Raw genomic sequence first — 14,677 nt, 5'->3', positions numbered from 1 at the left:
TCATATCCCTCATTCCCAAAATTGATAACCCTACCACACCAGCTCACTTCAGACCTATCTCCCTGTGTAATACCACCTACAAAATCATATCTAAACTTCTTTCCCAAAGACTCAAACCCCTTCTACCCAAAATTATATCTCCATTCCAATCTGCCTTTATTCATGGAAGACAAATCTCTGACAACATTGCCATAACTCATGAAATAATCCACCACATGAATACCAGAAGAGGGAAAAAGGGAGCAATGGAACAATGGGCATAAAAATAGATATGGCCAAAGCCTTTGACAGAGTCAACTGGGACTTCCTTCTTCAAGTTCTATCTCAAATGGGATTCAGTCCTCAGTGGTGCAATCTAATCCACCAATGCATATCAACTACCAGCATGGATGTCCTAATTAATGGATCTCCAGGAAAGTTTTTCAAACCCTCTAGGGGATTAAGACAAGGGGATCCCATATCCCCTTACCTTTTCCTCTTCTGTATGTAAGCTCTATCCAGATATCTGACTCATGCTGAAACTCAACACCAAGGAATCAAGATTTGCAGGGATGCCCCAACCATCAACCACCTTCTGTTTGCGGATGACTGCATGATATTCTGCAAAGCCAATATGCAAGAATGCAATAACCTTATCCAGATATTTCAAGAATTTGGGCAATCTTCAGGTCAGCTAATAAAATTCTCAAAATCTGGCATCTTCTTCAGCAAGAACACTGCTCCTGAAATAGCTGAAAACATCAGTAATACTATTAAAGTTCAAAGGATCAATACATCTGAAAAATATCTGGGATCTCCACTGTTCACAACTAAGAATAAGATACAAGCCTTCAAACCTTGTGTTGACAAGCTAAAGTTCAGATTTGCTGGATGGAAGACAAACCTCTCAACTGCTGGGAAAATGACAATGATCCAATCAGTTACTTCCGCCTCTAGCATCTACCAAATGAATTGCTTCAAAATTCCGAAAACTACTTGCAATAAGATCAATGCCATCAAAGAGATTTCTTCTGGAATAAAGAACAAGATAAATCCAAAGGTCTCTACTATTTTGGTTGGGATGTTGTCAACAAACCAAAAGAGCTTGCGGGTCTGGGATTCAAAAACATGGAACTCTTCAACTTGGCTATGCTCACCAAGAACGCTTGGAGACTAATTATGGAACCAGAATCACTATGGAGCAGCGCCATGAAGGCATCTTACTACCCCAATACTGAAGTTATAAGAATGGATACAAAGCCTAAGACTACTGACTCTTGGATCTGGAAAGGAATTCTGGAAGACATAACCTTAATTCAGCAGAACTACATTTGGAAGATTGGTAATGGAATGCAAATTCATATCTGGGAAGACAGATGGATCACAAATAACTCTAATATAATAACCAAACCTTCCCTATGCCCAGAAAACCTCACAACAGTCAACCAACTTTTCAATACCTATGGAGAATGGGATGTTCATATCTTAAACCAATGGTTCACACCTGACATTCAACACCTCATTCTTCAAACCCCTCACTTCCCAAATGACCAAGATGAAATCCAGTGGGCTCTCACCACCAACAACAAGTTTTCTGTCAAATCCCTGTATGACAAACAGATTCAAGACAAGTATGCTAATGACAATCAGATAGCTCCTTGGAACCAAATTTGGGGCCTAGATACTAACCCAGTCATCCATTTATTCATCTGGAAGTGTGCTCATGGTATTCTTCCAACAAATGCTAAAACAGCTAGCATCTTGAGCTACATAGATCCCATATGCTCTTACTGCAACAATGGAACTGAAGAGATAACACATGTCCTCTTAACCTGCCCAGCCGCTTCTGAAGTCTTGAAGAAGCTTTTTGGAGAACATCATAATCTATTCTCCTCTCTAAACTCGTTTCATGATTGGTTTAACAACTGGTTCCAGGCAAACAACCTCAATGCAAGCTGGAATGAAACTTATGCCACTATCTGCTGGTTTATCAGGAAAGCCAGATACTACTGGGTCTTTCGAAATATTTCTCCAGCTGCTACAACTACTGCAAGAGACATAACTCAGCATCTCTGCAATCACTCAAGAGTGCACCATAAACCAGGGCACATCATTAATAACCTCTACTACCATTCTAATAGTACTAATTCTCCACTTGAGAATTACAGTCAACACAGGCACACCACTGATAAGTTTGGAGTCACTGTTAGCATGCATATTGATCCAGCTGACCTATGTCATGTTACTAGTGATAATCAATCCTATACTAATTATTCCTTTGTTGCTATGTCCCTAACAAGTCAATACATGGGAACAAGAAACTTCAAGGACTATACCCCTGGAATCGGAAAAACAGAAAGATCAAGCAGAGGAGCTCAACTTGCTCTGACATGGGGGAAGACTATGCGGCAAACAAACATCAACTTTGCTGCTGAAACTGAAGAAATTCTACAAGCTATCAAAATAGGTTACCAACTGGAGGTTCAACATCGGTTCAAAGGAAGAAGAAATCAAAACCAGGACAACAACAACAATGCACCAATTGATTTCGTCTTAGGGAAGCTCACAAAAATTATTTCCCAACAAAACTATGCAGCTATGAATCTAGCCAGGCTAGCTAGGCAATCTAACCTATTCTCTGACTCTAGCTGGAGAGGAATTAATCTACAAACCATTATGCTTGTTTTACAGAATTCCACAAACATCTTTCAACTGGATTACTGTAATAATGATAACTATATTTTGAGGGATATATCTAATGCTCGAGAAGGCTCAGGTAGTATCCAAGCTGTAACCATGAGTGGGTTGCCTATCTAGGCACCTAGACTCTTTTCTTAAAAAAAAAAAAAAAAAAACCGCCCATGTCAAACAATAAAGTGTTCTAAACAAATCGGCTAGGGTAACTAACTAAAATGCAGTCCTGATAGGCCAGCAGGCTCAGCACAGCCTTGCATTTACACATTATAGTTTCCTGCTGCATGCAGATGATGCCGCCAATGCACACATTCATTCCCACCCTACTTGGGACCAATACACTACAGTTGGTACATAAATTCTCATTGCTTAAGGTGTAGTATTATTTAAGGACTAAAATAGAATGTTTGGTAGCATTTAATATTAATCACTGTCTAGTTGTTTATTAATCTGTGTAATCGATTTCAATTAGACAATTAGTGGACAAGAGATCTAGATCCCGTGTATGTGTATATAAATGAATAAAATACGTGACTCCGCCAGATTATGTGTATTTTCCCTAAATGTTGATACACAACATAAAAACAATGCTATGTATGAAGCGATACGCGACTGCCCCCACTGGGCAAGTGATGGTCAAAATTTACATCATTGATACTAGGGTTATAAATGTTGGAAAATTGACGCTAAAACAGGGTGAAGAAAAGAATGTTGTCTCTGGGTTCAAGACTCTAATAATAGATTTTTTTCGACAATTATTCGACCCTTCCCAAATGGATTGGCGAGTACAAATAGGTCAATGAATATTGCCGTCAGGATACTTGAATCCCTACAACAATGTTGGATTTAAAACTTGTACAACCTTGACTCAACCAAAAACACACGGGTTTTGATTCTGATGATGCTTGTTGAGAGAAAACATAGAGAGTTTTTGATGTGTTTGAATGGAAAACAAGGACGCTATAAATAGAGAGTTTAACATCTGTTGCAGATGGCTGTTCATCTCCAACATGCATCTTTTCATAGCGAAAAAACATCTCTTTCAACAATGGTGTATCTTGGGAAAACGATGTTTCTGTTCGGTTTTCTAACTGTCATTAAAACCCTAAAACATAAAAATTCCTACGAGATGCTGTCTCCCACTCTGCTAGGGGGCCGAACTCTGCTGAAATGGCTACAAATTAAGGGTTTGTTAAAAATATCCAACAATAAATTCGTTTGGGATGTACCAATAAAATGTTTAAGACTGTTTTGTCTTATATAAACTTTGGTGCATCGTACATCTCCAACCAATCTGGGTAATCCCTGTAGCAATTGACAAAATTTAGTACTAATAATCTGGTATGCGTTGCTGGAGATTGGGAATGTTTAGTGAAAAATGATATTGGTAACGAGAGAAATTCTCTTGATTTTTACCGTGTTTGAGGAATGATAGGACCCAACATACCCAATCCTAATCCCAATGTTAGAGCAGGTACCCTAATCACTGCAGGATATTTTCACACAATATTTCCCAGATTTTTTTGGACATCGATGTTGAATTGTTGAGCGTTTAATGCATTTGGTTTGTCATGGGATGTAGGCAATTATTTCGTGTTTTTAGTTTTACTGGTTTTATATAATCGCGAGATTGGGGTATACCCAGATAAATTGTGGTATACCAAATAAAACAAAATAGGATCATTGGAAGTAAAACTCAATAATCCTTAAGCCATATATTTTTAAAATGACAAAACTGTTATTGATTAATTAGTACTAATAAACCTATTTAGTTTAATTAATTTAGTTCGATAGCTAAGTTGGCATGAAACCAAATAAACTAAAAAAGAACTCTCACTTCTCTCATATCAGCCCTCCCAATAAGATCAACATTAATCAAATTCCTTATTTCATCAGGAGGATGATTAATCCACACGCCCTCTAACTATTTCGCAGCGGCCCCCTTAGCTTGGAAATCGGCCACAACGTTTACCTCCCTATATCTCTGTGAAAATAAGATGGCTTCAAAATTCTTCTTTAGAGCATCAGTGTCTTGAATTAGCGTACGCAACCCCCATGGAGCTTGAACCTCCTCCTTGGACAACTGGATAGTGGAATCACTTTCCACCTCTAACTTCTTCAAACCCATATTTCTAGTCAATAGCATGCCATTTCTTATATCCCAGACTTCAGCCACATTATTATCATTTTTGAAAACATGTTTGGCATAACACGCATAGAAGCCACCATGGTCCCCACAGAGAACCCCTCCAATCCCAGCCATACCCAAGTTATTAGAGGCGCCATCCCAGTTTAACTTCACGAAGCCATGTTGTGGATGAACCCAAGGAACTGGCACTCCAATAGTTCTGGATTGTATTACATGATTGGAGACACTGAAAAATCCTCTAGCTTCCTTGATTGCCCTCGCAAGGACCCTTGTAGCATGAAACATGATTATTTGAATTAAAAGTTATGAAATCATGTTTTAGTTAGATTGAACTTATGAATTTTGTTGGAAAATTTTTGAGAAAAAATTTTCCTTTGAGAATTTTGTTTGTAACAAAAATGAAATCACACTAGCCAAACATTTCTAAAAAAAGGGATTGCAAAGTTGTTTAATGGTCTCATTCTCCAAATTATCAGCACTTTCAGAACTGAAAGTATGAAAAGTCGCATGCTCGACAAAACTGGAAAATAACGACCTTCCTTAGCCAGCATGTTGATAATAAACCATAATGACGACCAAATGAGATTTTCCATACAGAGAAAAGTGTTTCAAATGCATGGATTAATCGACAAGATATTAATCTCACAACATGCAGACTGATCTTTAATCATCAAAATCGAGAATGCCAAACATTGACGACTAAAAATCTAATACAAAGGTCGTCACGATTACAGATAAAACAACATGGGGACTAAATAAAAAATGGGATAGAAAGAAAGGTTGATTTTAGCTATTATTAGTAGTTATGGTCGAAATTGTACAAAGTGATAACCAACACACAGTCGTCAAGGTAGTTTTCCCAACCATGCCGACTAATAGAAAAAATGTACACAAAGAAACTGGTTTATGGCAGTTATTGGTCGGCAAGGTTCAAGTTTTCAAAACATGACGACCTTATTTACTAAAACACTAGTCGGCAAAGTATAAGGACGAATATCGTGACGACCCTGTAAATGTTACTTTCAGAGATGAAAAGTCGTCACGATACTCAATCCAGGAAGATAACGACTAATACTAGTCGTCAAAGTAGAAGAAGAGATATGCTGACGAATTTACAACTGAAATTCAATAACTTCACTTTTTCCGACCTAATATGCTATCCAAACAACAAGCTAAAATACTAAATAAAGTTTGAAATAATTAATCAACAATAAAAAAAATCTAATCGGATTTTTTTTTCCATTTGATAACGATGAAATACGGGGAAGGAGAAAAGATTTTATCATTAGATTGATGAAGACAGAGAAGGAAATAAATAAGGTTTGGTGTTTGGATCTGTTGATGGTGGATTTTGACGAGGGATAAAATTATAAAATGACAAACTTTATATATTTCAGACCCGGATTCAGACGAATATATGAAATTCATACTTTGTAATTTGGACATGAAAGCTCATCTTTACAACGATCTCTAAATGATCACGTAACCTCATCAAAACCTAAATATATGGCGACAATATTGGGACCTAGCTCCCCGACTGATCTTTCGATATTCCATATGTTTTTATATACTGCTCAGCTCAATATTCACTTCTATGTAGAATCGAAAATGATTGGACGACTCCTAGAAAGATTGTCTGTTAGTATAGTGCGATAACGTGTTTGGGATATCACAATGTTCCCTGACTATATATAATACATATGTATAGAATCTTAATGATTGAACAGCTCCTAGATACATTAACCACTAGTATAGACGTCTTCATAATGTCGCAACGTTCCCTGACTATACAGAATAAATGTTCATAACGAGTGTGATGCTTCCCAGTATCTCATACGTACCTCGATTATCGAACAAATATAATGATCCTAGACAGATTGCCTTCTTGTATAAAGTCATCAATTAATTAATTTTAGTGCAATATTCATCAGTTGATTTCCTAGAAAATATTCTATTTTCAGTATAATATTTCATTACTCCAATTCACAGCTTTTCTCAGCTGAATTCCACGGATTAGTAATAGACACTCAACTTTCAGGCATATGGGCCACCACCGAGTAAGTCCCGAGAAAATGGTACGAATGTACTTAGCAATAATGCACGAACGAGAACGAGTAAATATAAAGATCCAAGCAAAGTTGGAAAAGGAAGATATAATACTAATAATAATAAAAGAGGCGTCATGGAACCGGGCCCACAGGTCGGACGTGCCATGGTCGGTCCCATGCCTCTCCAACTTTTTATTTCATTATTATTATTATTATTATTATTATTAAAAGGGAGCCACTAAGGCATTTATTAATCAAAATCAATATTACAAGAGATGGTGGGTAGCCTAACAACAAGTTGGGCACCAACACCTTTCTGAATAACAATTCCTAGCCTATGAAAAAGAGAATTGCCTATCTTAAAGTTGGCATCATGTCCTACCATGCAATTCCTTAATCTCTTCAGGAAAGTTAATAAATCCGTACTAAGCTCGCCAAAAGTGGAGAAAGCCAAAACACCGAATCCATATCCGAGAGAAGTGCAAACATCTAAGTATTTAGTGTTCTTGCGAGTAATTGCTGCAGAAATGGCGTGACCTGGTACGAAGTGGCGTGACTTAGCACTGGTAAACGGAGAGACCCCAGTGACATCGAAACAAACATCCTTACCATCTATCCAATTATAAACCATGATGTCCGCTGGCCGAAAATCCTTATTATTGATGACGCCCAAAGAAACCTCTTTTCTAGCCACAACCCCAGCTATGTAACACATGTCTGCCAGAATATATTTTACTAAATCATGTCTGAATTTAAGCCCGACCTCGCTAGCACAATGGATAGTGTGGTCTCCAAAGATATCCATGAGTTTGCCACAACAGGTACATTTATTACCTTCCTCAAAAAGGGGTATAGCTAAACGATATTGTAAGACCGAGCTAAACTGCCTGGAAAGGGGGCCAGAAGGCTTTTATTAAGCAAAACCAAGAGTCAAATTACAAAGATTTGGCAGGGAGACACGCAACAAGTTGCGACCCAATGCCTTTTTGGATAATAATACCTAGCTTATGAAATAAAGAACTTCCTAAATTTTTGTTGACATCGTGAATGGCCATGCAATTCTTAAATCTCTTCAAAAAGTCTATGGTGTCTTCACCTAGTTCTCCCAAATTCGAAAAATCCAAAACACCAAAACTATACCCATGTGCTGAACATAAATCTGCGTATTTGGTACACTTTCGGGTAATTGCAGCAGAAATGGCATGGCCAGGTGTGAAACTCCGGTTTCCACCCTTGGAGAATGGCGAGACACCGGTAACATCAAAGCATATATCCCTACAGTTCACCCAATTGTAAACCATAATGTCAGCTGGTTTGAGCGGGGTACCTCCACTAGATGCATCACCAACTGAAGCTTCTTTCCTTGCTGCCACACCGGATTTATAGCATAATTCTTCCAGAATATCTTGTACCATTTCATGACGGTATTTCAGGAAAACTTCACTAGCACAGTGAATAGCGTGATCTCCAAAACGATCCATAATCCTGTTACAACATGAACAACATCTATCCTCGTCAAAGAGAGGTATCCCAAGACGGTATTGCAACACTGACCTGAATTGGAGAGGGCCAATGGTCTGATTTAAGCCTGGAATAGGTATGGCTTTGAGGTAGTCTTGCGCATGGGCAATTCTATTACATTGCCAGAGTATGGAGTCACGTTCTGTCATCGTGTAAGTGGTTAGAATACTCTTCGTGATTGCATCGAAGTAAAGTTTCGCCAGTAGATGCATGGGCTGTGGGGGGATGTCACTTATATTGAAAGACGAAGATAATAAACCACACACTTGCAGGTATTGTGCCAGTGTGTTCTGGAGGTGAGGGCTTGGATCTGTGGTGCCTTGTAGGATCGTGTTTTGAAGATGTTCAATTTTCACACATGATGCTATGTAACAATACTGGGTGGTATCCGTCATTGTGTACACCCCTAGTCCTCCCTCCGAAAGTGGAAGGGTTGCAATACGCTGCTGCAACTCACCAAACCCAGCACCATCAGCAGTGATCAAATAGCGCCAATATTGCATAATCTTGTCATCGAAACGAGCCTGAGCTAACTGCATAACCTGGGGTCGAGTGGTTCGCATGGTGAAATACAACTTGGACACCTGCACAGTTACGATGAAGGATAAGCTCGCTCTGAGGGTCCTTTAACTTTTTGATACATTCCATCAGATGGGTTGTTTTGTCAACCCTGGACAGAATAGTGTCACTGCAAAACTGATCTTCTAGGCTCACTGGTCCACCAAGCAAACGCACACCCTGTGTTGGTCTGCCAATGTCAGTTGGGAAGACGCCTGGCTCAGTACTCCTTGGATCAATCTGAGGCCTGAAAACCTCAGTTTTCCGGGTGTTCAAACACAGGCCACGAGCTGGGCCATCTTCTCGTATGATTCGCAGTGCCTTGGCAACTTCTATAGTATCTCCAATTAGCGTACCGTCATCTAAATACCATGCGTTAAGATCCAACGTACATTGGGAAGCTATTTTGTTGACAAGAGGGTACATCGCCAACGAGAAGAGTAGAGGTCCAAACGAGTCTCCTTGTTGAACTCATTTTGTGGACAACAAAGTGAATTCATTGTAATAGAGTTTGGCGGGTTTTGCGTAGCAAAACTCAGCCCACTTCGAAATGCAGGGACATTTGGCGCAGACCTCATTGATCAATATTGTCTTATTAACTATGTTAAAGGCGTTAGTGAAATCAACCAGTAACATAGTCAGGCTATCATTGGTACCTTTCGACTCCAGCAATTTATTCATGGAATGCACAATGCCTTCACCACCACAAGGGATCCCCACACCGAACTGGTGATTGCCAAGGTATGCTGTCATATCTTCAAGCACAGCTGATGCTGCTAACTTGGAGCATAGTCGACGCCATATGGTACCTACTGCAATCGGTCGTATACCTCCTCCCGGCTTATTATTATTATTATTATTATTATTATTATTATAAAGGGAGCCACTAAGGCATTAATTAATCAAAAACAATATTACAAGAGATGGTGGCTTATTATTATTATTATTATTATTATTATTATTATTATTTCCTTCAACTCTTGACTCCCACATTCACGCAAACTCATAATTCTCCATATTTCTCCAAATATTGTTCAAATCTCCAAAAAAGCCTAATCCCACGACTATTAGGTCTATTTTACCAATAATATCAAAATAATATTATTTTAATATTCTAAATATTGGACGTTTGAGCAAAAAAAACCTTATTTGCTCATTCAAGCAAAAATTAAGAATTTCAGTCAAGATCAAACTCTTCTGAAAATACAAAATATTGCGCAAATGTCAAATAAAATACCTAAGATTCTCAGGAATGGATGCGCGAGGGACATTGTGGCCCATCCAGTACCATGACCGGACCTAGCCGGTCCCTTGGCCATCATGGTCGGCCGATTCCACGCCTCTTCATTATTATTTTAAATAATAATCCATATATTTTAAATAATAATCCAATAATTCTCTATATTTAGTGAATCTTTTTTCATGGACACTTCTCTGCACGCTCGGACGTCCATCCATCACCAATGGCCGACTCTCATGCCCGTTGGTTGGTCGATATTCCTTGACCCACATTGGACAACTCTCCATCTTCAGGATTCAGGGTTCTCCAAAAATTAGGGTTTCAAATTTACGATTCGATAAACGTCGATAACTTTTATATTGATCGAGCAACCAATATTTTTAATATTAGGTCCTTCTACCAACATTTTAGTTGCTCGACTGTCCGAGGGAAACATGATATGAACGTCCACCCACTCGGTCGATCAACCAATATTTAATTGGACATCCATCAAACATTCGGTATTTAATAGTATAATTTCTACTTTGTCATTCGACAATTCATGACATATTAGATCATAAATGAGCACTTTACATAACTCAGCAATATCTGATTTCCTGTGAAATGTTCGAAATATCAGAATAGGTCCACGGTCGAGCAATCTCATTGGACGCTCGTCGATCCAAATTATCAGAATATCAGTATTGCCTCAACCAGTAAAATGATATATCACAATTCATCAGACTCAACGACTGTGCATTATTTTGTCCCAGCAAACACCTTATGCTCAATCCATGAGTCTCTATTATGCTCGACTCATTTCAGGACTCATGGTCTAGCCAAGTCAACAATTGACCAATTAAATACACGTATGCCTTGCAGACTCCACATTAATGAGACATCAATGACGTCACATGGGGATATTACTAGGGTTTCGGTTTGGTGGCCTACAATGCGTGTATACATCCATGGTGAGAAATGTGAGTAAGTCGTGCAAGCAGTTGAAGGAGTTATCAAAGTAACGGATGGACAATCAACCAATTCTCACACGCATGTGGAACTGGTTTAACCACGATTTCCCACTTCCTCACTCTTTCACTACTATGCAACCGTCACACTTACTGGAGATCAATGTGTTAACTATTTGTGCAATATAAATAGGTTCATCAATCTATGATTGAAGAATCTAACCTAACTTAATCAAAACCATCGTATCTGAACTCAACAGTCCACAAAACTTGCAGAATTCTCCAACACATCCACAATCCTTCAATACTCATTGATCTCGTACAATTCTGAGATTCCCTTCTACAAATCGACCCTCATCCCTCTTTGTGACCGAATTGACTCTGGGATAGCCACTGTCTTGATTTAGGACGGAGTTTTACAGATTGATCTCTCGAACTCAAAGCACTCCCGTGCAGTGCATCTGTTAAAGGTTTATCCAATTTTCTCAATTGAGGATATGCCTGTTGCACAACCCCTACTTTTCCTCAAATACCAACAAATCTTTTTACCCATCAACAGATTGGTGACCACAGTGGGAGATTAATCTCTCGATTGCAAAAATCCTCAAATTTTCTCAACATTCAATCTCAATTTATTATCTCAAATCACTGACGGTATTGATTTTTTTTCTAAGATCCATACCTCCACCATTGACGACGGAGACAAATTCTACATTCATTCTAAGCGTATAAGGTGTCACCAAGTTGTCGCATCAACTTGGTACAATCGAATCAGGTTGATACGAGGCTCAGCTCAATCTGATATGACTGCATTAATTTGCAGCGGTCGTACATGTTTATTTCGGTACCACTGCACAGAAGTGAGTTTGTCCATCCACTTGGCATGGGAAACAATCAAATTAGACCGGGTCTTATGGAGATGCCCAGCCTCTTCCCAAATGCCTTTACACATCATCCTGAGAAGGGCCTAGGTCTTGTGGTTTTTCCCTGAGAAATCCAGGGACGGCTAATGGTTTGCCGTTATATGCAGAAAAACCGGTAAGTCATCAACTGTTCTTCAAATAACGGTTAGACATCACCCGTTTCTCAAAAAACGGTTATTCATTACCCGTTCTCCTTATCTTGACCAGTCCAACCCAATTGAACCGACTAATCATTGCCCTTTCTAAAATTTAACCTCAAAAGATCCAGAGAACTCGACAGAGTTTATTTTTCTTCCTCTATTTTTTTTTTATTCACGGTTCTTCTTCTACCCCTCTGTAAAAATCCAAAACCATCGCTTTCCATAATTTTTTTGTTTGGGTTTTGTTTGAGGGTGAAAACGATTTCTGCTGATTTTGGTAATTTCGGGTGTGTGGCCGAGAAACGAGTTTAAACCCTCAACAATGTGCTACAAGGGAGTACTTTAGATTCGAGAGATCAATCTGTACAAATCCGGCCTAAACCAAGAAATGGTCGTTCCAGACTTTCTTCGGTCACAAAGTGAAGGAGAAGGGTTGATTTTGGGGAGGGAAGCGAAGAGAGAGTTGAGACCAGAATAGTTGATTCTGGAAGAGTAGTTGTTTCACGACTTGTATCAGAAAGTAGGAATCTAACAGATGGGAAAGATAGCAAACGTTTTCTGAGTGTTGTATGCTCCAGACCAGAACTTGTTGTTCGGTGGAAATAGGTAAGACCTATTTATACAAGTCGAAGTGAAACGTACTCTGGTCTCGTAAGAAATGGAAAATGGATGAGTAAATGGGAGGAGGTGGTAACCGGTAACGCCTGGAATTGATGTTCCATAAAAGAAATCGTTTCACCATTACTCCCTGTATTTACTAACCGCCTCATCCTTATGACATTGACTTATAACGGGCGTAGTGTACACCACACGCTGTAAACCGCCAAACCAATACCCAATGAGCATCCCCCAGTTTGTGACATGTGTTGATGTCTCGAGTGTATTCGTGGAAAACATGTAGCATGTTGTTGTTCGGCAAGTTGAGATTGGGAGACTTGTCAGCTCGGTGGTGACCTTCGACGGTCGAGATTTTGCATCTTGAGAGGAAGGGTAGCTGTTGATTATTGCAACCCTTCGTTTGGTAGCCAGTGGCATGAAAGCATGGACTGTACGGTTTTAATATGTCCTAGTTTGGGCGCGGCCAAAAGTTAGGGTTTTGGCTTTGTTTGGGCGCGACCAAACTAGGGCTTGGCGTCGGGCCAAAGGTTGCCATGCATTAGCTGGTAACCTTGGACGACTAAGATCTGCATCTTAGATGGAAAAGTGGTCGTTGATCTTCGCAAGCCTTTGTTTTGGTAGCCGCATAGGGAAGGTCGGCATGGTATGGCGCGACAAGGTGGTTGGCATGCCATTGGCACATGTGGCATGGCTGGCATTCCTTGGAGCGGTTTGGGCGTGGCCAAAACAAAGGTTTTGGCGTTGGGCCAAAGGTTACCATGCGTTGGTTGGCAACCTTGGACGGCTAAGATTTGCATCTTAGATGGAAGGATGGCCGTTGATCGTCGCCAGCCTTTGTTTTGGTAACCGCATAGGGAAGGTCGGCATGGTATGGCGCGGCAAGGTGGTTGGCATGCCATTGGCACATGTGGCATGGCCGAAATGCCTTGGCGCGGTTTGGGCGTGACCAAAACTAGGTTTTTGGGCCAAAGGTTACTATGCGTTGGTTGTCGACCTTTGATGTCTAAGATTTGCATCTTAGATGGAAGGATGGTCGTTGATCGTCGCAAGCCTTTGTTTTGGTAACCGCATAGGGAAGGCCCGCATGGTATGGCGCGGCAAGGTGGTTGGCATGCCATTGACACATGTGGCATGGCCGCCATGCCTTGGCGCGGTTTGGGCGTGACCAAAACTAGGGTTTTGGCGTTGGGCCAAAGGTTACCATGTGTTGGTTGGTGACTTTGGACGGCTGAGATTTGCATCTAAGATGGAAGGGTGGACGTTGATTGTCGCACGCCTTCTTTTTGGCAGTCGTGAAGGGAAGGCCGACATGGTATGGTTTAGGCGCGGCAAGGTGGCTGGCACGGCATGCCATTGGCACATGTGGCATGGTCGGCATGCCTTGGCGCGGCTTAGGCGTGGCCAAAACTAGGGTTTTGGCGTTGGGCCAAAGGTTACCATGCGTTGGTTGGTGACCTTTGACGGCTAAGATTTGCATCTAAGATGAAAGGGTGGTCGTTGATTGTCGCACGCCTTCATTTTGGCAGTCGTGAGGGGAAGGCCGGCATGGTATGGTTTTGGCGCGGCAAGGTGGCTGGAACAGCATGCCATTGGCACATGTGGCATGGTCGGCATGCCTTGGTGCGGTTTAGGCGTGGCCAAAACTAGGGTTTTGGCGTTGGGCCAAAGGTTACCATGCGTTGGTTGGTGACCTTAGACAGTTAATATTTGCATCTAAGATGGAAAGGTGGTCGTTGATTGTCGCACGCCTTCGTTTTGGCAGCCGTGAGGGGAAGGCTGGCATGGTATGGTTTAGGCGCGGCAAGGTGGCTGACACGAAATGCTATTGGCACATGTGGCATGGTCGGCATGCCTTGGCGT

General features: G+C 40.5%; 1 protein-coding gene across 1 annotated transcript; it reads right to left on the bottom strand.

Moving 5' to 3' along the window:
* Positions 1–4,597: 4,597 nt before the first annotated feature.
* Positions 4,598–5,107, bottom strand: LOC113351746. The gene has a single exon (XM_026595682.1). The coding sequence runs from the start codon at positions 5,105–5,107 to the stop codon at positions 4,598–4,600; it is 510 nt and encodes a 169-aa protein (XP_026451467.1).
* Between the last annotated feature and the right edge of the window lie 9,570 nt (positions 5,108–14,677).

This window comes from Papaver somniferum, chromosome 2, assembly GCF_003573695.1.
Source record: "Papaver somniferum cultivar HN1 chromosome 2, ASM357369v1, whole genome shotgun sequence".
Taxonomy (NCBI): Eukaryota; Viridiplantae; Streptophyta; class Magnoliopsida; order Ranunculales; family Papaveraceae; genus Papaver; species Papaver somniferum.
Note: the sequence above shows the minus strand (reverse complement) of the source record. Positions and strands in the feature narration are given on the sequence as shown.